The following is a 21,830-nucleotide window of genomic DNA, read 5'->3' on the forward strand; positions in this document are numbered from 1 at the left end:
AGAATACGCGTCTCAGTCTCTATAGACTGAAGATATCTATGTCTCCGTCTGTCGACGGTCTTTGTCGCGCTTGTATCGCGGGGTCGGCCGAAACCACGACTACTGCCTCCACGTGCTGCGAAAAGCACTTACTCGCCCTAAATTGTAGGTCGCCGCCGTTGTTGCAGTAGTGGGGGCAACCAGAGTGGAGGGGCAGGGTCGAGCACGGCACTTCGGTCATGATCGATGATTTCCGTCGCCGTTCGGTATGGCCAGGCGGTAAACATTACACAGTACGATTGGCCGTGTCCTGAGGGTCCTTTGGTTTCGTTTTCGAGTTTGAGTTTTTCGTCGGCATTCAGTTGGTGAGAAGTGACAAACAAACGTGATATGCGTTAAAGAGAACATCCGTAATTCGTTTCTGTTCTGATCTCTCGCGTTATTTCGTTTATTCGTTGTTCTCCAAAGGATGATGAGCTGGAACGTGGGATTTCTTGGCCGTGGAAGGGTTTAACGAAAACCTCACAGGTGGGAGATTTTGACATTTCTGCGTCATATATTCCACGAGAAACAATAAATTTATAATAGAGACTTTTGATACTGTGGATTTTTAAAGACTATTGAAAACGATAGTTAAACGTAGTTTCCTTACATTTTTTTCAATTTGCTAAATTAACATACGTAATGGAATTTTGTTATATAAAAAATTGTAAAATCAATGACAATTTAAAAAAAATGATAATTTGAATCTTTGATCGATTTTTTTTATGGACAGCCAATGTTAAGATGTAATACAAAATTAAATATTTTTTTTTAATTTTCTAAAAGCATTATTATTAAGAAAGTGGAGGAAAGAGCGAGAAATTGCTGACTCTGAAATCGATAGTTTTCTCCTTGGCCGCGAACTTCGGTCGCGCTAGTGGCGTTATTTTTCGTGATCAATCGCATTTTCCGTATCCTGGAAGTGTTGCGAAATTGATAAAAAGGATAGGAGACTGAGGTGGGGGGAGGGGATATCTTTGTGATAAAAAGAAAGAAAAATCGCGATAGATTCGCTTAGGAGAGGCGATATGTAGCTGTGGTTCGTGATGTAACTCAACGTCCTTACTGCGCGGCGAGTTGCACGAGGTCGGTGATCGCTATAAAAAAATGCGGCGAATACACGTGGAGGCAGTGGTAGGCGGTTTCTACCGCGGCACGGTATTGCACCACCGCCGACCGCGACGACTGCCTCACTGAGAGCCGCGCGTGCAGGTTTAACCCAGCCTTAACCTATTCTGAACCGACGACCTCGTACGAATGTGCGAACAATGTCGGGTTTCTTCAATAAGCTTTCCTATTAAATTAGAAATTTAGATGTCAAGCGTTTCCATTACGTCTTGCTACTTAAATAGCCATCAAGGAATATACTAAATTAATTTTACTCGAAAGATTAATATGTATGTATATTTATTAAGATCAGTCGAGCTACTGCTGTTTTACTACGTATCTCTGATGGCATTAATTAAAATTTGAAATGGTCTTGTTACACGATTTCATAAAAAATTTATCGAAATTTGTTTGAGATAAGATTATTATTATTATGTCTTAAGAAATTGATTGAGAAATACTTAATTAATAAATGGTAAATAAATCTTTGGTTGCAAAAATATTAATAAATGTCAATCTAAATATTTTTAATTTTATTGATATAGTACGTAACAGATTGAAATGATAATTTTTATTTCGGGCTACTGTGTAATGGAAATTTCTTTACTTTCATATATATAAATTTCTGTAGAACGAAATTGATATATGATTGTATTCTAATTAGCAAACTCTCAATTTCATATTTGTTAACAATTATTACTAAAAAGATAAAAATAATCTTACAAATTACTTTTTATATAATAATGCAAAATGAAACAAAAAATATAGCTTCGTAAAACATAAAGTCAACGGTAATGGTGTATTATATAGTAAATAAATTAGTAGGAAAATATCTTTGGTAAATGGTTAAGATGATCATTGTCTTTTTCTAAATAAACGGAATGAAAAGGTAGTGAGTGTGACAGGTTCGGTGCGTCGATAATACGTTCGGGTCCATCATAGGCCCGGTAAAATCGGGGACGGGCTAAAATTGCAGGATGCGTGCGCGTATGTGATGCGTGAGCGTGCGTGTACCCACGGGGCGGTGCGTCGCACGATTCGTGGGCGTTTTTTTTAGGATTTGAAAAGAGTCAAATGGTGGGGAATGGAGCCGTATTACCCTAGTGTTTCGAAGCAGCGCGTAATCAAAGCGTTTAGACACAGTTGCGTTCACACGTAGGACGACGCAACGTCCTACTGTTTCCTTCTTATCTATTGCATGTCGATCTACCTCACAAGAATAGTCTTCCACTGTACAAATAAATGCTTTATTGTTATTGTTATTATTCTACAGGTAAATCGACTTGATGACGTTTTGTATTTATATTTATATTTTTTTAAATAGAGTTTGATGACCTAAATTGACTAAAATTTTTGTGTTATAACTTCTGTATTATAAAAATATCGCATTTTCTTTTTCTTTTTTTTCCTTTTAAATGAATTTTATTAGATTTATTCTTTTTTTCTATTATAAAATTTTTCTGGACAGATATATTTAAAACGTACCTGTTATATATCGTGTTGATTAATTGTAACTTTGAGCGATGCTTTTTAAAATATTTTTTATAGAAAATTGAATTATTGAACATTGTGAAATGCTTTTAATGTTATGTACATTGTTGCAGCATGCCATTTGTTTTCATGTCAAAGTCACGTAAATAAATTCCATTGTAATACTGAAAGCCAAATATAATACTTACACTTGTCTTTAAAATGATATCATTTTTCGATTTCATTACTTTAATTCAATTTATCCAGATATGAAAAGTGAAATAAATATTTACGAAGACTCGCTACAAATATGTTAATTTATTTAATAAATGCCTTTAATTTATTTATTAATAGCACTTTCAAATAATAAATTTTTCACCTGAATTTTAAAAGCAGTTTTTTTCAACTGCGAACTATTTGTAGTGATTCCATATTCTATAGTAAATTTAATAACTTTAAAAAATCCTATTCTATAAAAATGAGCCATCCTTTTCTTCTATTACTTTCAGATTAATACGTTCGTAGCGAAGAATGGTGAGTTACTATCAAGCGAAACAGATGACAAATTCGACTACTATGTCGGTCAACAACGAGATATCAACAGTGGAGCCAGTAAATCCGGTGAAAAGCCTCGTATGTAGTCCGGATTTGAGCGTGTTCACACCAGCGTGCAGTGGCGAGACTCTATCGGCAAACGTCGAGGAGAAGACGTACCAGTGTTTACTGTGTCAAAAGGTTTTTGATCAGAAGAGTTTGTATCAGAGCCATCTCCGTTCGCACGGTAAAGAAGGCGAAGATCCTTACCGATGCAATATTTGCGGGAAAACTTTTGCGGTACCTGCGCGATTGACTAGACATTATCGTACGCACACTGGTGAAAAACCGTACCAATGCGAATATTGTAGTAAATCGTTTTCCGTAAAAGAGAATTTAAGCGTGCATCGTCGTATACATACGAAAGAACGGCCTTATAAGTGTGATGTGTGCGAACGTGCATTTGAACATAGTGGTAAGCTGCATCGACATATGCGAATTCACACCGGAGAACGGCCACACAAGTGTACAGTCTGCTCGAAAACGTTCATTCAAAGCGGACAGTTGGTAATACACATGCGCACGCATACCGGGGAAAAACCATACGTTTGCAAGTCCTGTGGCAAGGGATTTACATGCTCTAAGCAACTGAAGGTACATACCCGCACGCATACCGGGGAGAAACCTTACACTTGCGACATCTGTGGTAAATCCTTCGGTTACAACCATGTCCTCAAATTGCATCAGGTTTGTTTACTTCTGATAATATACTATGCATAGATGTATATATAAAATCTCCATAATTTATTCACTGTTCTTACTTTATATTAACACTTCTATTTAGCTATAATTAATATAACCATTAATTCTAACCATTTGTTGCTTTAAACAAAGATTATATAATAATATTATATTATTTTATAATAACATCAATATAAAGTAAACTCAATTTCATAAGGATAAGTCCAATATTTAATGCATTATAATTATATGTATAATTATATATACCTATATACATAATTTCTTAATATATATCTCTTATATCATATCATATTTCTTAATACATAGTACATAATACATAATAATAATTTCTTAATAAATGGCGTATACATAATTTCTTAAACATTATTATCAGGTATATGTAAAATTTAATTAATGCCTTCCAAATTTTACATATTCCTGATAATAATGTTTAAAATTTAATGGTTAAAATTTAATTAATGCCTTTCAAATTTTAATTCAAATCAATATTACGTTATAAAATGTAAATTATAATGCTTTTATAATTGTTTTGTAATTTTAATGTTCCATTAGAGTCTTAAACTCATATAATAAACTATTATAAATGTATTAGGTTGCCCACTATGGTGAAAAAGTTTATAAGTGCACACTATGTCATGAGACGTTTGGTTCAAAGAAGACCATGGAGTTACACATTAAAACTCATTCAGACTCATCGGTCACTGGTTCTCCTCGGGACTCACCAATTGAGCCAGAGATTGAGATCTCGCAAGCAAATAGTGTTGGCACTGCTAGTGACAAGGAGAACCGCAAGACTGAAGAGCCAATTGATGATGCTGCTGCTTATGACGACACTCCACGAGATTTTCCTTATTACATGTATTCCAGAGAGCAGTATTCACAACCGCTTCTGATGCCTAGTGAAGACAGAGCTTTTCAAACGACGTCTGTAGTCCCTGTTGAACAATCTCACTTGTTTCTGTATCCTGAGGTTTCTCCAACATACACTGGTCTTGGAATTCAAAGCAACGAATTTGTCAGTGACTGCTCGTCTCTTCTCAATTTACCAGGGAACGACGCTCGTAGAAGAGTAGAGGCTGCACTAGAAGCAGTCGAAGAAGAAAGACAGAGGGAGTATGGCATCAGGATTGAAAGAGAACCGATTTTAACTCCTCCAAGCAGCAATCCCGTAAGTCCTGTTCCTTCGCCGGATCCTCTCGATTTGGCAATTCCAGTACGAGAAACGTTAATTCTCCCTCCAAGAAAACGGTGTAAAATGATCCTGGAGTCGATGGAAAGTGAGAGAAATGGTCTCATCGCCTCTCAAAGACAGAACTCTGTTATCCAATTTGCAAAAGCATCATAGTGCAAGATATGGAAGAAATTGATGATGAACCAGTGATAATTTCATAGACGGTGAGACATAATCTAAGTTTCGTGAGGAGGTATAACGAACACTAGATACTAGAGGTGTGCGGTTATGCCTATGTTCAGGAACGGGACGAGCCTCTTGATAAACGAAATCGGGCGGCTTCTTGATACACTCGTTTTGCGCAAGTTCCCGGAATGTTTCGGGATAAGCATGAACTGGCAGTATTGTTTCGGATCGGTTCGACAGAAGATCGGCTTAAAAGCCCGATAGATCCAGCTATGTATTAAGAGGAGATTGATAAACATGTTTTTTGTATGCTAATTTAAAGCTATAAAGCATTTGGTTTCTTCATTCACAGCGTGCTTTTAGTCGTTTATACTTGTTTTATTTTAACCTTATACTTCATTTTTTATGTAAAGTCATTCAAATATTTTGTAATTAACTTAAAATCATTGTTAAAGTAAAAAGAATCTTTCTTCAAAATTTTCCAAATATAATATTTATTCATTTAAGATTTAACATCACCGTTTCTTTCCATTTCCTTTTAATACGTAGTTGAATTTATCGGGCTCACAAACCAATCCTGTCCGACTTTTGCCTAGCCAATCAAAAGCGATACTGCCCGTTCATGCTTATCCCGAAATATTTCAGAACCCGAGCAAAACGGTTGTAGTGGGTCCCGCTCGAAATTCTTTTTTTTGTTGGTCCGTTCTAAAGTTCGGAACGTGTTCGAGACGATCCGCACATCTCTACGAGATATACATTCAGAGTAGTAATGGGCTGAAAAAATTCAGATAACTAATGTTACAAATTACTGAAGAACTTGTTGAGCTTTTAATTGTCTTAACAAACTTTGAATTTTGGAGTATAACGATTAAAATATGACTAATAGAAATAATTTTAATGCAATGATAAAATATTTCAATACTGTTACAACAAATTCAAAGATTTTAAGACTTTTAAATCTTACATTATATTCAAATAAGATAGACATTTAAGAGAAAGATGAAAAAATGCCCATTGCTAACTGATTAAAGAACTTTGTGCTGCGGGAATGATAGAGTTATCTTGCAGTGGAATTTCACTGCGGTATTATACGATCTGAGTTAATTGTTTTTATACCGAGTATTTTCTGAATATTTTGGGGTTTTCTTCAAACATTCAAATACTTTTTCAAAACGAAGTACAAAGAATAAGAAATTGATGGAAATAATTTTTCTAATAGAGTCGTATTTAATTTTTGCGACTGACAAGAAACATTTAATTAGTAATCGAACTGACAATAACTTTTCTTACATTTTGAACTGTGAAAGTTTGAAGAAAGTCGAAGATTATGTCGGAAAATATACTTTACAAGCCTTAAATGAACCAATAGAAAAACGTCCAGTAATTTTACCACTTGAAAAAGTAATTCTGAAAACTTTGCAGTCTAATAAGAGTATGATACAGTGGCCTCATTACATTCGCAGATTCAACTGGTTCCGAGAACTGTTTACACGTGCCTCAGGGTAAACATCGTAACACACTTAGAGCTCGCCAGCAGATCATCTATTACTTGTAAACTGCCAAAGGATATAAAGGAAATGCTAGCTTATTTCGTACTATCGCAAGCTATTTGGAACATTTTTGACAAGAATAATATCAGAAAAGGATTCCCACTCAGAACTGCATTAATTGAACATTATGAATCTAAAAATTGTATAACTTATAATGTTAAATGATTTTATATTATTTTTAAAAACGCCGAATTTTGCGTTATAAAAACTGACATCGTACGTTCTACTTTCTTCAATATAATATGTGTAGCTGGCGTGCTCAGTGTAATTTTTCGTATTTCACGTTATATAATATATACTTTAGATATGTGTGTGTGCGTGTGCATATATGTATGTACATCATTGAATTGTAACGAATTAGTGTAAAAGTAATGAAGATCGTGCAAGTCACCATGGCAGAACTAGCATCATCATTATAGAAGGCTTAGAACGATCGTAATCGGGGGAATTTTAACATTTTATTTTAACTTTTGTTGTTCAAAAAAGAGTACAAAAATATTTGACACAAAGAATCTAAATAATATGATTAACTTATTATAATATTTCTAAAAGCCAACCAATTCAAATTCTGAACAAATGGATTCAAATAAATTATTTAATCTTTTATATTGATAAATTATAATTTAAAATTTTATCCAGATTTTAAACGTTTGAGATGAACAATCGAACGTATCGACTATTTCCGAAGCCTACGCCACTGTTACCAAAAATGAATCGTTTTCTTCCTCCAAGTAATTTTTCCTTTTTTCTGGAGGTTAAATTAAAATGTTATGCGTGTTTGCTATATTATAAGGTTTCCTATATCCAACGTTTACGCGAAGATCAAAGATTTAAATTTCTTGCCAAAACTAACAAGACTGATACCAGTCTAAAGAAAAATTTTCTTTGCATAAACAAATTTCCAATTACGTATTAATACGATGCGATAAAAGTGATATTAAAATATGTTATTGCTCAATTTCGTCATCATTAGTCTCGTAATGTTTGTTTAAACAAACTATTTAAATCATCCTTATTAATGATTTATCATTGCATTGAAAGTGAACAGAAAATACATTGAAGGCACTGTACAAATTCAATTTACATACTTTCATAAATGATTACTTTTAATTTCAAAATGCGCTTCCAGATGGCGCTAGTTTGCTGTCACAAATTGGTAACAATATTTAATCTTGTAATAATTGGTATATTAATATGTTGCAGTTTATTATTTTCTTTATTTTTTAACAAATGTATACAAATTATGAATTGCTTTAAATACCTTTATAATCCATTTGCAGTTACTGGTCTGTTTTAGAAATTTATTGAAATTTGAATGTATTTATATTATCAGTATCTTTGGTGTATTAATTCTTCAATATTGATCATATTAAGGCCTCTGTCGATACAGTAGTTTCTGTACAGCAGCTGTCTGTGAAAAAATAGATTCAATTTAGAACAAAAACACTTTACTTGTGTTTCTATATATCTATTATGATAGAAGGAAGCATAGCAAAAGGTTCAACTATCTGTTTCGTTAAACCATCAGGATCCGCAAATATGATTGTAGAAGCACACTAATTTCAAGTACAAAAGCATTGAGTCAAATTCAAGATTCAACAATCTTATATATATATATAAAAAAAAAAAAAAAAAAAAAAAAAGAAAGAAAGAAAGAAAAAAAAAGAATTAATATTATATATGTATATTTAATTCCCAATGAGTAGTATTGGCTACCTTAAGAGGCTTAGTTTTAATGAAACAGATCTTACTGGAATATAACTCGTCAAAGTTCTCACTGTGAGAGCGGGGCTGGTAAGGAAGAAAGTACCAAACTCATTATTAAAAACTTCATAATGCCAGAGTATCGAGAGGAGCTATGCTCACTGCCAGTACAAGTATGTCTGTGTATACAACACATACGAGTTTAATATTAAATATTAAATTGTATCGTCACAATTTACAATTTGAAGCCATCTGTATTTACATTTGACATCGCTCCAGTATGGCATACAGAATGTTTTATAAATTGTGAAATAATTTAATGGTAGATTTCGCGAAATGCATCAAACAAGCGACAGCGTAATAATGTTAATAATATTAAATAAATTTAACAGAAAAATAAATACACAATCTGTATTTATAGCCGAATTTGATATTATCATTTTTATTGTAACATACTGAAGTTCATTTCAAAAATATTATAGTTCATAAAATTTTATTATGGTCTTATTTTAAAAAGCGTTTTATCATTATTAAAATTAAATGTACTTTGCGTTCAAATCTACCACTAATTATTGATCTGTGGTTTATAAAACAACTTGAGTATACACTGAGCCATGTTTATATTAATAAGTAATGTAATATTTATATAGGAGCTCATGTATATTACACCTTTTCCTTTTCTTTTTTTCTTTTTTCTTTTTTTTTTTTTTTTTTTTTTTTTTTACAAGAATGATTCGACACGTGGCCTATTTCTATTTTTTAAGAGGTCGAAGCTTTTTGTTGTTGCGTGCGAATTATATTCTCATTTATTATATAAATGACGCATAACATGAATTTGATGTGCAATTGTATATTTAAGTTCTCTGGGGCGATTCGATTAGCGCTTCCCTTTCTTCGTTGTTTTATTAACTCTCAGTAAAGATACTTTTAACTAAGAAAATACTCGAGTGTATTGTTACAAATTTTAATGATTGTTATTATTGTAGATTTCGAAGCGCTTGAAATTAGCTTACTATAAAAATTCGTTTTTCATTAAGTCATCGAGTATAGGCCACGTGAGAGTATATAGGAAAAGAAAATGGATGCGAATTGTTAAGTATTACGATAATGATAAGAAATAGATTGAAGTGTGCAGAGACAACTCTAGTGTAATATTATGATTATCTGTTATTACGTATTATTTTTAAGATATACAAATACATGCCAAATGGGATGTGTTTTATCCCATTATCTCGAGCGTGTGGAACTGATTACACATAAAGGAAATGAAAGAAAAGAGTTTTGTAGAAATTCATTTATACAAGATACTTTCAGTAAGAACAGAAGAGTACATTTGTATAAGAGTCTAAAAGGGATGAATGTATTTTTTCGTTTCTCGCGCCCTTATGATCGATCAATAAAGTAGAAAACGTATAATAATAAAATATCAGTGTTCATTACGAATTATTAAAGATAGAAACAATGACAGAGAGAGAGAGAGAGAGAGAGAGAGAGAGAGAGAGAGAGAGAGATCAGCGCGCGTGAAACTGAAAAATAAATATCCTTTCAAAAATTACTCGCTGCAATAATTTTAATTGCAATTAATTTTAAGTCGAGGCATCATCCTTCGTTTGCATCGACAAGAATTTCCAGAGGTCAGAAATTTTCCGATAATTGATAGGCACTAATAATTGTATTTTCTTGTTTTACTCCGCCAAAGTGCGTACGAATAATTTCATAGTCATCTTTCGACAGGAAATATATTTATTTATTTAATATATGTAGCTATATCTATATATTATTTATATATGTATTTTTTTTGCCGTATGTCGGAACAAACTTTCGTGTATTCACTGCATTAAAATATATTCTATCGTAAATGTTGTTTTTGGAATTTTACGTTTAATTTTAAATAATAAGCTTACACAAAACATGGTTTTATCATGTGTACACCTCATGAATCTATTCGCCAATGTTTTGCTACTTTTATTACAAACACAGTACATATATCTTTACTTCGATTTGAATTTGACACGCCAGGCATTTGGAAAGTAACGTTTTATATTTCTCGTTATATTTCGCAAACAATAAAGTATGACTATATTAAAGTTAGAATTATGCAGTTTTTAATGAGACACGTGATGCTTTTGCTAATTTTTTTATAATTATCATGAATTAATAATTATCAATTAAAGTAATTGATCTTGGTTGCATTTCTAAAATTCTTGTTTTCAATGATCCAATAAAAAAGAATGGATTAATATTTGATAATTCCACTTATATATATTCGTACGTACGTACTTTCTTTGTGCAACATTAAATTACAGAATAAACGCTAATTTAGCGTCAACTGCCTGCCATTAATTAGTATATACAAAAATATATAGATATGCATTATATATACGTATGTACAATTTGTCTGGTTTATTGAACTCGTAACGTTCGAATGTCAAAAAATATGAATGATATGAAAAAATGTTACAGGTAAAAATTATATGATATCGAGGCCAGACATACTATACTTTTGTCTATTTGACCTTGCGATGACATCGAAACGTCCTATGAAGATCGTAATAACATTTTTAAATAGGAACCTACTTTTTTATAACATATTCTTGTAGCTGTCATTGAGATGTTTACGAGACACTACACTACTAACTAGTGTCTTTCGCATTATGCAAATTGCCGTAGTAAATGCAGTATTGCAATACTGGGTGTCTCATTTTAATCGTTTGTCGTGATTATTTCTTATACTGTTTGTTATTCCAAACTATTTTTATGCTTCAGGCGTGATTTATTTTGTTTCAATAGATGTTCTAAGGCGAATTCATTGATCCAGAATATATGGATTTTTATGATTATCTGACGGTATCTTATGAAATTTTGTAAGAGATAAAATTTATTTAAAAAAAGATCACTATATCTACGATAATATGAATTACCATAAGAATTTTCCAAGAAATTAATTATATTATAAATATCAATAATAAATAATAATACAAAAAATTGAAAAATTAAATTGAGACATCCTATATATGAGATGTTCCACAAATTTTATTATATGTACAGATTTATTAAATTTATTGAATAAGTGTGCATTACATATTGATACGTTAGATATATCGAGTTGTATGATTTTTCTATTATACCTTTTATACATACATATACATACATATACATATATACATACAACAAATTTTATAAATATTCGCCCTTTTCTAATATTTCTTGACAGGAAATATAGCTACTTTTAGCCTTGTGTATTTATTTAACGTTAAATTAAACAGGCATTATTAATGTTAAATTAAATTAAATTAAATTAATACGATTAACAACAAAAATATTAAATTAGTAAATTAGTTGGCACCAAGTGTTACAAGCTTCTTAATGTAATATAATTAATCTATATATTCTCGTTATTGAATTATACAAATACATTTCCAAAACTATTTTTGGTTTATTCATTAAGAGATTATTACGAAGTAGTATATCTTGCATATAAAAATACATATAAAATTTATATTGTTTCACTTTGGAGGAATACGACCGGTGAACACTGCTTTCATCCCTCAAACTGACATAGTTTAAATTTAACTCTATTTCCTTGGATCCTTCGAGCCACAAACTACTCAATTGTTCGAGGCTGCTGAAAACGATTCATGCTACTTGATTTTTTCGAGCTGTTCGGTTCTTTTACGTATCTATTCAAATCTGGTTGGTAACCAATTTAGTCTCGGCCTGGTTTGACTTTCAAGCAGTTCGAATATTCGAGCACTACTTTAGAAACTAACTACTAAGTAATACTCCTTGTTCAACCTAGTCTGATCGATTCTAAGTTGTCTCGATCGATCTCCACTCGATAATGAATTTTACAGTAGATGCGATCTATCCCCAGATCTTGGATTAAACTTTTCAGAAATAATAGTTTTCGGAATCCCAAAGTATTCTATCGCTCGCACATACAATACAAACGACAATTTTTATTAATTGCAATTCGCATACGTACCACATTCTAGGGTATTCTAAAATTCTATCTAAGTATTCTATCACTTTCTAATTTTTCACTGAAGTCTAAATAGCTCTTTAATCTGTGTATTACTCATAGATTCATTGCTATAAAGTCTCGCCGTAAGAAGATGAGAAAGAAATATAGATAGGAAGTTATGTGAAGGAGCAGAACGCTGTGTGGAACATTTATTATATAGCTGTAGGGAAATCGATAGGGAAATTTGGAAAGAGATTAGATTAGGAAGTATATCATACAGCTCAGGAGATGTTAAAGGAATATAGTGAATAAGGGAAATAGAAAGACTGAGAAAACAAGTAGATGACAGATAAATAAAACTCGAATCAGGAAGGACTATACGTTGAAATGTAACAAAGTGCAATATAATACAATAGGAAAATCTCTACAACAAGGACAAAAACCAAAGGGAATGAAACGATCCCTGAATACAGTGAAGTAAGAGTTAGCAATAAAAATAGTATTAATTAGCAATAAGAATAACCAAACCAAAAAATCTAGAACGGATCGTAGGTTGGAAAAATGTGATATGAATGAGATGAGGAGTAATGTAGCCAAGCCTATTTCAAGGCCGATTAATAGGTCTACCTAACCCTCGACTTGTGAACGCTTCTTGCATTGGATGCAAGGCCTAATCTATATTTAGTCAATGCTCGTACATACTTATGTATATATAAAAAATTTTGAAACGTAACTAGAATACTCGCATTTACCTCTATCTGTCTCAATCGAATATAGTATATGTTTATTATTATTTATTGTAGTCTTTACAAAACTTATTTGAAAGATATAAACAAGAAATCAAATACTCTGAATACCTATAAAATTTTCACTTTCGCCATTCTTTTTATATATATTCGTAACTATAATAATTACTAGATACGATGTAACTATAATAATTACTAGATTACTAGATACTAGAACTAAATGTAAATTATTGCACACTGCAATTTGCTTAAATGCCATTTTCATATAACGTAAACGCTGCACTAGAGAAAACGGATTTACGAACGATATCCTAGTCAACTTACGTGGCGATAAAGTTTTTAAACGAATATACCGAATGTGCCGGCGTTCCGGTTTCACAGGTCTATCTGATAGGATGTGAAACGTTCGTGTTCAATGGCGTAAGGTGGTACGACCGATTGTTAGAGGCGTCATTGGAAACGTCGTTTTAATTGTAGTACGGTATTTATGTGTCAATAAAATTCTGAAAAAACGATACATACTTGGTAAACTTCTAGCCAGCGAACGAAACACATTTATAGAGTAAGTGACTTCTTTGAATCTTCAGATTGTGCAACATCCGCGCGTTTCTCGGGTAACCACAAATTAGATTTTGATGCTCTTACAATAGTTTTGAATAAATATTTATCGAAAGCTATTATCTGAGTTAATTCATTTTTTTTACGTAATACATAGGGCTAGTAGTTATTTATTATGAACATTAATTTCTTCTGACTGCGTGGTTTTAAGTATTTGTCATTATGTACCAATAGTTTATTCAAACATTAATAAAATTCTTTGATTAATCATTAGGTTGTTATATACTATATGATTTAATGCTTTGTTTTAACATTTTGGTTTTCTTAATTTCAGATATTGTGCATGTTTCTCTTTAAAATTACTTGTCTGTGAATATTAATAAATTTGGTTACGTTAGAAAACAAGTAGTTGTGAAATAAAAATATTATTGTATGTTATAGTTTTTATTTTATATAATCTTACTGGAAGTAGATTATTATTTTATGTTTTATTTGTTTTGTTATTTGAAGTTTTAGTGTTTTAATATATATTGTTTTTATTTCATATTTTTACATTACGTATGTAAATATTGAAGTAAAAATATAATTATTAGATAGTAGAAATATATCCGAAGAAAGAACTATTGAATGGTGAAACAAACATCGATTACTAAAAGATATAATTAATTTACTTTTATTACACGAATAGAATATTCAGATGCGATCTTAGTATGAAACAAACATTTTCATTGAATGCCAATGTATATTTTCAATGTCAAAATTTTTTATATATTAAAGTACTTTGAAAAGTCTTTATATGTTCAAAATATAGGATAGATATAGTAAATTTACTACATTTGATTATATAGTTACCTTGGAAAGTAAGTTAATGCTGCTGCTAAAATCATAATTGTAAGACCATTGAATTACTTTCAGAGACAACTATGTAATATTAACATAAACATGTTATACACAATATGTAGAATACATTTAATTATTGTTTATAAATTGAAAAGTATATTGATATTGAAAAATGAAAAAAATATATTATGAATAAATTCTGAATACGTAATAGGTTTTAGAAAATAATTTAAAATTTATTTTTTATGAGTTAGAAATATTTATTTATTAATAATATAGAAATTCATATTGTGTATGTAAAAAGTTTTATCATTGTTATGCTATTTTATCATTGTTCTATTAAATTTTTATGTAGTTTCTAAAATTCTAGATAAGCATTCTCGACATAAATAACATTTTATTTGTAATAAATATATTTTAACATTAAACATTACTGTATTGATATGTCAATTATAGATACACATCTGTAACATACAATTCTAAACTAGTTTCTAAGAATTTCGTTTTTAATATTTTAGATATGAGACGCAAAAGTGAAAGAAACAAAGCAAAAGCAGGGTCTCCAGAGAAAGAGGTTGAACGAGTAACACGAAAATCAACTCGAAAATGTGTAAAACAAGCATCTTCAACATCCTTAGAACAAGAAAATGTTGAGGAAACAACAAAAGGTTTGAGCAATAAAATCACGGAAAAGAAATCAGCACACATACAGAAAAAGGAAGCGGAACAATTAGAAGAACAAAATGAAAAAGTTTTGTCTATTGAAACAGATGTTAAGACCAAATCACAAGAAGATGAAGAAGACAACAATTCTGGATCAATCTGGAAAGTGTCAAGATCCGATGCATCACCTGGCGAGATACAGAGATTAAAATTATCTAGACAGCATAACACAACAGAAGGGTCATCTGATACTTCTTTAAATAGGAAAAAATCGAACAAGTGGCAGGAAAGTGGTGAGGGAGTTGCAGAGGAGGTTGACTCGGCAGACAAGCAACTGGTTTCCTCTACAAGAGTACCCAGTAGCACTGAACAGCCGAACGATCCCTCCTCTTCATACCCAGGTCAGGACTCCAACGAAGAGGTAAGTGATAGCAAGGAGATCCTGCCTGAAACCACTTCAGCCAACTTGTCTGACGATAAACCAAACATAGATCAGCAAGGTGAATCAAATGAGGCAAATTACTCCAACGAAAACGCTGATAGTAAACCCATTAAGTCGACTAGTACAACTATATCAGCTCCTAGTTCAAATGGTAATCATTCATCCGAGGAGACAAACATTATGCCCAAGGAAGAAAAATCTGTGGAAGATACTAGTGAAAAGACAGTGGAAGCATTTAATAAAGAAACTAGCGTTGAAAACACTCAAAGAGATTCAAGCAGTGACGAGGAAGAAGATAAAAAGGAAAAAGTTCGTGAGCTAAATTCATCATCTGAATCAAATGATGAAATTCATACTAAGAGTAATAGAACTGGTGGCAGGATACAAAGTGCCAGTCGCAGAAAACATCGAACTAAATATCGAGATTCATCTAATTCTGATACACCAGATTCTGAGGATGAACCTTCTATTAAAAGAGATCTTGAAATTGATGTATGTATGCAAGAAGAGAAAATAAGTACAGAGGATTCCCACGAACAGAAAGATCATACTGAGTCACCAAAAGCAAGGAATAATTTTTTATTAAATAACATGGAAATGGAAATAGAACATTGTGAAGCAAATAAACAAAAATTAGACAATCTAGTTGATAAATCAGAATATACTGCATCAGCAACAACTCAGTTGGTGACTTACAAACCCGTGAAAGTAAATTTAAAAAGATCATTGTAAGTATAAATTAGCGAGTCTTCCAAATTCTTGTCATTAATATCTTGTTATATCATTTTATAAATTTTGTTTCAGTTCTTCGAGAATGTTAACAGAAAAGAATGATGTTAAAAAAGAAGATACTGATGCAAATGCAAATAATGAAGCGAGTACTCCAAATAAGGTTCATTCTTATACCTTCTTTCTAAATAAATTAATTATCATTTAATTTATCAAATAATTGTAATGTAGCTTAGTCATAATCAGTATATATCAAATATTTATGGTATTATAATAGTTATTATATAAGATCATTAAATATCACAATTTTATGTTTTTACAGGAAAATCACGACAGCACCGAACCAGATGCCAAATGTGTTCCGAGAAAGCGTCGATGGGGTACTGCATTATCTACTGACACCGCACCTTCGTTTTCAATTTCTACGGATTCACTTAAAGTAATATTTCTATTTTTAACGTTTAACATTTTATAAATTTTAAAAAGAAATATCTATGATGTTTCATGATCTTAAAAATAAATAAAAAGAATACGATTAAATGTAAATATTTGTATATCTAATATTAATATTATAGTATAAATATTAATATTAATATCATACATTATACTTATAAAATTTTCTAAATTTGTGTACTCATACATATTTGCATTTGTGTAATAGGCGTTGGTGCCAGGAGCAAGACCATTGTCGATAAATGAGGTTCGTCTTTCAAAAGATGACGATGAAGACAGGGATCGTTATCGAGTTAGCGAAAAGTGGCACAATTCTAATGAAGGAATAAACGACAATAAATCCGGTGACGAAAACATCATGCAAAAGAATGGTGCAACAAAAAAAGGAGACCCAAAGATAGATAATCATATAGGTATGTGAACACTTTCAGAGGATCTTCTTATGTGAGTTATTTTAATTTCTATAAACATGGTTTCATTTATATCAAAGTAAAAAAAATAAATGAATATTTCCTAAAACCACACCATTTAAATGTATTACATTTAAAATAACTATTTAAAAAAATATTTAATATATTGATTTAAATGCGGTAAGGAATATATTAAAAAGTATTCTAGACCCTTAACTATCATTGTTATAAAAATTAATCTAATATATATATATATATATATATATATATATATTTGTTTGTTAAAAGGTTTTTTTGTTTGAAGATAATTGGATAGAGATTTTAAAATTTGTCGTACTAATGAAATAGAAGTTTACTTCTCTGAGAAGCAATAGGTCTGTAATTAAGAGTTATATTTATAATTGGAGGTATAATGTAAGGATATATTTGTAAACGATCAAGCTTTTTTGTCTTTCTTAATGTTTTTTTTTTTTTTTTTAAGTAGAATGTAACGAATATGAAATATTTTATGTATTTATTAGTTAAATTGTGGTTTATAGCAGCAAGGCGTAAGATATCGATTGTTAAAGAAGTGCCACATGTGAAATCTCCAAGTCCACCTGCTACGAAGCCCACAAATATCCTTCTGATCAAAAACTTGGTTCGTCCGTTCACTTTGAATCAAATTAAAGAACTTCTATCGCGTACTGGCACAATTGTCGAAAATGGATTTTGGATGGATCGAATTAAATCCAAGTGTTTTGTAGAGGTATGTCAAAATAATTTTTGAAAATTCTCATTTAATTTTGATACGTATCAGTCCTCTGATTTATGCAAAGTGTTTGTTTCGTGTACGTCTTTTTTACGTAAATCATGCGTAATTAATTTAATCATAAAGATCGCGTAAATGAAGGCTGCCAATATGAAAAGAATACTATAGAGAAAAGTCAATATAAGTTATAAAAATATTTATTTCACGTAGATGGAGAAAAGGAAGTTGATTTATTTTCTGCTTCAATTTCATTATCAATGTTTCGATCCTTTGGCAACCGAGTTTCGAAAATCTCTAGATAAGCACTCACTGTAAATCTTTTCCTTTGTTGACAACGCAATAAATTTAATAAAGATTATAGAAGAATATATATTCTACGTAAATTGAGGGACGGGTGCAATACTGTAATATTATTTTGAATTACTAGAAGATATATCGTACATATTATACTAAGATAGTAAAAAATAAATAATATTAAATTAAAAATGGTTAGTAATGTAAAGATTGTCTTTTATATTGTGTAATATCTGTTATCTTTTAAATATTTTTATATAAGTAACGAATATAATAGAAAGAGACAAACGAAAAATTATTAATATATTAATATAAAAACGTTGCTATCATTTGATATTTGGAGACTTCATTTTCTTTTATCAATATTAAAATGTTGTCATATAAACATACGGAGTTTATAATGACAATAGTCTTTAATAAAAGCTTTTGTATATATTTTATTGCATTGATTTGATTTCATATCGCAATATTATTAAATTTATTTATTTATATTATTTACATTGTATTAAGGTATCTTCTTCTTATGTTCTTTCTATTTTCCTCTTTTCTTTTCATTGTTCTTTTTATATTTTAATACTGATAACTTTTGAATTTATTGTAAACACTGTGTCGTGTAGATGATAATATATTAATTGAATTGTTTTAGTATGCTAACGAAGACCAGGCATTTGAGACGAGGCAAGCGTTACATGGTATATCCTGGCCAGTTTCAAACCCAAAGAGGCTTCATGTTGAATATGCAACCAAAGATGACATGGAATTAGCACGCGAATTATCAAAAGATCAATCCATCCCAAGAAAAACTGAACCTCTCGTACCGTCTGATTCATGGCAGCAGGATTGGAATCGCGAAGAAAGAACGAATACAAAGGTATATCAGTTTTATCATATTTTACAATTCGTACACAAAAATATTATTCTATAATATTAATATTCTATAATATCAAAAATATTCTTCTATAAAATAAAATTTAGATTAAAAAGTAAAAAGTATAAACAAATATTTTGAATTTGATAATATAATTGTCTACTTGAGTTTTATATTGAAATGTAAATATCCAAAGAATCCAAAGAATTGATCACTGAATTTATGAAAGTTTCTTTTTATTAACTTTCGGAAATACCATCTCTTTAAATATATTCTAACATATATTTAAAAATGAATTATATTTGATTGCTCAATTGCTATGGTGAAATAGAAATACATATATTAATTTCTCTTATGGGATCCTGATGTATTTGAATGAAAATTGAAATTTCAACTTGTAACTTATAATTATTAACCTAATTGAAGATTAGTGAAATCTTGCATTATATATTATTTTAGAGCAGAATTATGACAATGTTTATAATATCTGAGATAGTTCAAAACACCAGAATATCATTTAAGGGCTAAATATACAAATGGATAGATTATGAATTATTAAATAAAAGATTGCAGTTATGCAATAACTAAAAAAGAGTTTTGTAAACAATAGGTGATGGTAGTTCGAGAATGGGATCTTGGTAAAGAAGATGGACAACAGCATATAAAAGAAAAAGAACGTGAAAAGAAAGAACATGATAAAAAAAGGCGACAGAGGAGTCGGAGTCCAGCAGTGGAAGCACACCTTCCAGCTCCAGCTCGTAAATTTAAAAAGAAAGAGGATGAGCCACCACCGGCTAAGCTTTTAGATGATCTCTTTAGAAAAACGAAAGCAACGCCATGCATATACTGGTTACCACTCACAAATGAACAGGTACATTATAGATAAAGTACAATCTAAGTTTTTTTTTAATTGTATTCATTTATATAAAGTAATTTAATACAATATTTAAAAAATATGGAATGAAGTTCTCATTCTAGTATCTAACCTCGATTTAGCCTCATTTCTTCATAAAACCATGAATTTGCATGTGTGATCTAATTATTACTACTCATAGGGATAATCATAGATATGTTTTAATTACAGATAGTCGTAAAAGAAGAAATGAGAAGGCAACACATGGCAGAACATGCACGCAGATTAGAGGAGATGAGACGCGCTGAAAGAAACAACAGGGACGGTCGTCGCCGTCGCAGCCCAAGAAAATAGTTCTCTGATCGACCACTTTCTATAAACGTACCTTTCCCTCTCTGATGCAAAAGTTCCAATTTTGATCAGTTATATTTTTAAGAAAGATGTTATAGATCACGAAAAGACGAACGAATTTTTCCTTTTTACATTAGAGAGAGACTTGCCGAAGATGCTTTTTAAATTTTCCTTTATCAATTGTTCCACAATTAGCAGCCCGTTTTTATGATTAACGATTTAACAATATCATGTTAAAGTTTGTGTTTTTTGTTCTTCCACATTTTTTTCTTTTTTTTTTTTAAATTTAGAAAACTTCTGTTTCACGTGAGAACGTAATTTGTATTATTCCTTTTTTCTTGTTCTGATATCAATCTCGCGTATTTATTTCTCTGTTTGATTTCAATTTGTTCAATCGCCAATTTTCATTCATTGGTCAGAAACTGTACAAATTTGTTGCATGATCAAGAAACGTCTCGATCTCCGATCCATTCTCCCCGAAATTTCAGCATTAAACCATACTTCTTACAGGTCGACATTAACTATCCAACAGAGCGCTGTAACTGTAGAACGAACGGTAGTGTTTGCATCGTCTAGGAGTGATACATCACGTTCTACGATACGTCGTAGTGCGATATCGCAAAACGTGCCCTGAGGAATCGAAGGATAATCAAACGAAAAAACTATCTACATAGAGAAAAAACGCTCGGAACGAATTTAGTATTCGTGATCGTTGAAAAAACGCTATTTGTTTTCTTACGAGAAAATAAAAAATGAAACGAAACAAAAAAAAAATATTAATGCTGGGGCGATATGCTGAAAATAGTAGCGAACAAAAAAGCCTGAAATAAGGATGCTGAGAGACTGTGATTCATTAATATGAAGTCGTCCTAAAGCGTCAATGGGAGTGTTTTTCTCTCCCCGGAATCTATCTCTCTTTTCGTCTCTGTCGGTAGAATAGCCTGACACTTCCTTGAATTTTGACATGTACTGCCACATAAATAGTGGTAGTAAAATGTAAAGTTTTGGTGTTTCTCGTTTTCGCGCAATGAATTTGCACAGCCAGAAACACGTTTGTATATAAAGCATAATTCAATACACCGTGATATGACATGTAAAATTATGAATAAATGTAAAACATTGTAGGTTATATACGAAAAGTATATCTACCGCTTACTTTGTACAATGTCATACCATATTCAGAAGATTTGTTATTCACCCTTGAAATAAGATCGAAAGATTTACGAAGAAGAAACGAAAGAAAAAAAATACATACATTTTAGAACGAAAAATGAATTGTTTGTTATATTTATTTCATCGTTATAATATATATTTTTTGTCTGATTCGAACAAAAATGTAATTGGAAAGGAAACCAACGAGGAAAAAACAATATTATTAAAAAAAAAAAAAAAAAAAAAAACTC

General features: G+C 31.0%; 2 protein-coding genes and 1 long non-coding RNA gene across 8 annotated transcripts; 2 read left to right on the plus strand and 1 right to left on the minus strand.

Annotated features, from left to right (window-relative positions):
• The first annotated feature begins 270 nt into the window (after positions 1–270).
• LOC126914560 (zinc finger protein 180-like) lies at positions 271–8,410 on the plus strand. Of its 3 annotated transcripts, XR_007709681.1 has the most exons (4): positions 271–507; positions 3,108–3,879; positions 4,487–5,289; positions 6,715–8,410. XR_007709681.1 is itself a non-coding variant. In XM_050718656.1 (3 exons), exons 2-3 carry the CDS (start codon positions 3,130–3,132, stop codon positions 5,237–5,239), a joined length of 1,503 nt encoding a protein of 500 aa, XP_050574613.1. In that variant the 5' UTR covers positions 271–507; positions 3,108–3,129; the 3' UTR covers positions 5,240–8,410. The 3 variants fall into 3 exon arrangements, 2 of the variants coding, with proteins under 2 accessions (XP_050574613.1, XP_050574614.1); XM_050718656.1 differs by having other exon boundaries at positions 4,487–8,410; XM_050718657.1 differs by lacking the exon at positions 271–507 and adding an exon at positions 1,946–2,401 and having other exon boundaries at positions 4,487–8,410.
• Positions 7,983–13,042, minus strand: LOC126914574 (uncharacterized). Its single transcript, XR_007709688.1, has 2 exons — positions 12,491–13,042; positions 7,983–8,212 (listed from the first exon to the last, which is right to left on the minus strand). It is a non-coding gene; the product is annotated as an uncharacterized LOC126914574 (long non-coding RNA).
• A 525-nt stretch (positions 13,043–13,567) lies between these two features.
• LOC126914552 (apoptotic chromatin condensation inducer in the nucleus-like) lies at positions 13,568–21,827 on the plus strand. Of its 4 annotated transcripts, XM_050718630.1 has the most exons (10): positions 13,568–13,777; positions 15,132–16,446; positions 16,523–16,610; positions 16,770–16,886; positions 17,109–17,313; positions 17,832–18,058; positions 19,002–19,226; positions 19,834–20,094; positions 20,308–20,457; positions 20,938–21,827. In XM_050718630.1, exons 2-9 carry the CDS (start codon positions 15,134–15,136, stop codon positions 20,428–20,430), a joined length of 2,559 nt encoding a protein of 852 aa, XP_050574587.1. In that variant the 5' UTR covers positions 13,568–13,777; positions 15,132–15,133; the 3' UTR covers positions 20,431–20,457; positions 20,938–21,827. The 4 variants fall into 4 exon arrangements, with proteins under 4 accessions (XP_050574587.1, XP_050574586.1, XP_050574588.1 ...); XM_050718629.1 differs by having other exon boundaries at positions 20,308–21,827; XM_050718631.1 differs by having other exon boundaries at positions 13,569–13,777; positions 17,850–18,058; positions 20,308–21,827.
• Positions 21,828–21,830: the final 3 nt, after the last annotated feature.

Source organism: Bombus affinis, chromosome 3 (assembly GCF_024516045.1).
Source record: "Bombus affinis isolate iyBomAffi1 chromosome 3, iyBomAffi1.2, whole genome shotgun sequence".
NCBI classification, from domain to species: domain Eukaryota; kingdom Metazoa; phylum Arthropoda; class Insecta; order Hymenoptera; family Apidae; genus Bombus; species Bombus affinis.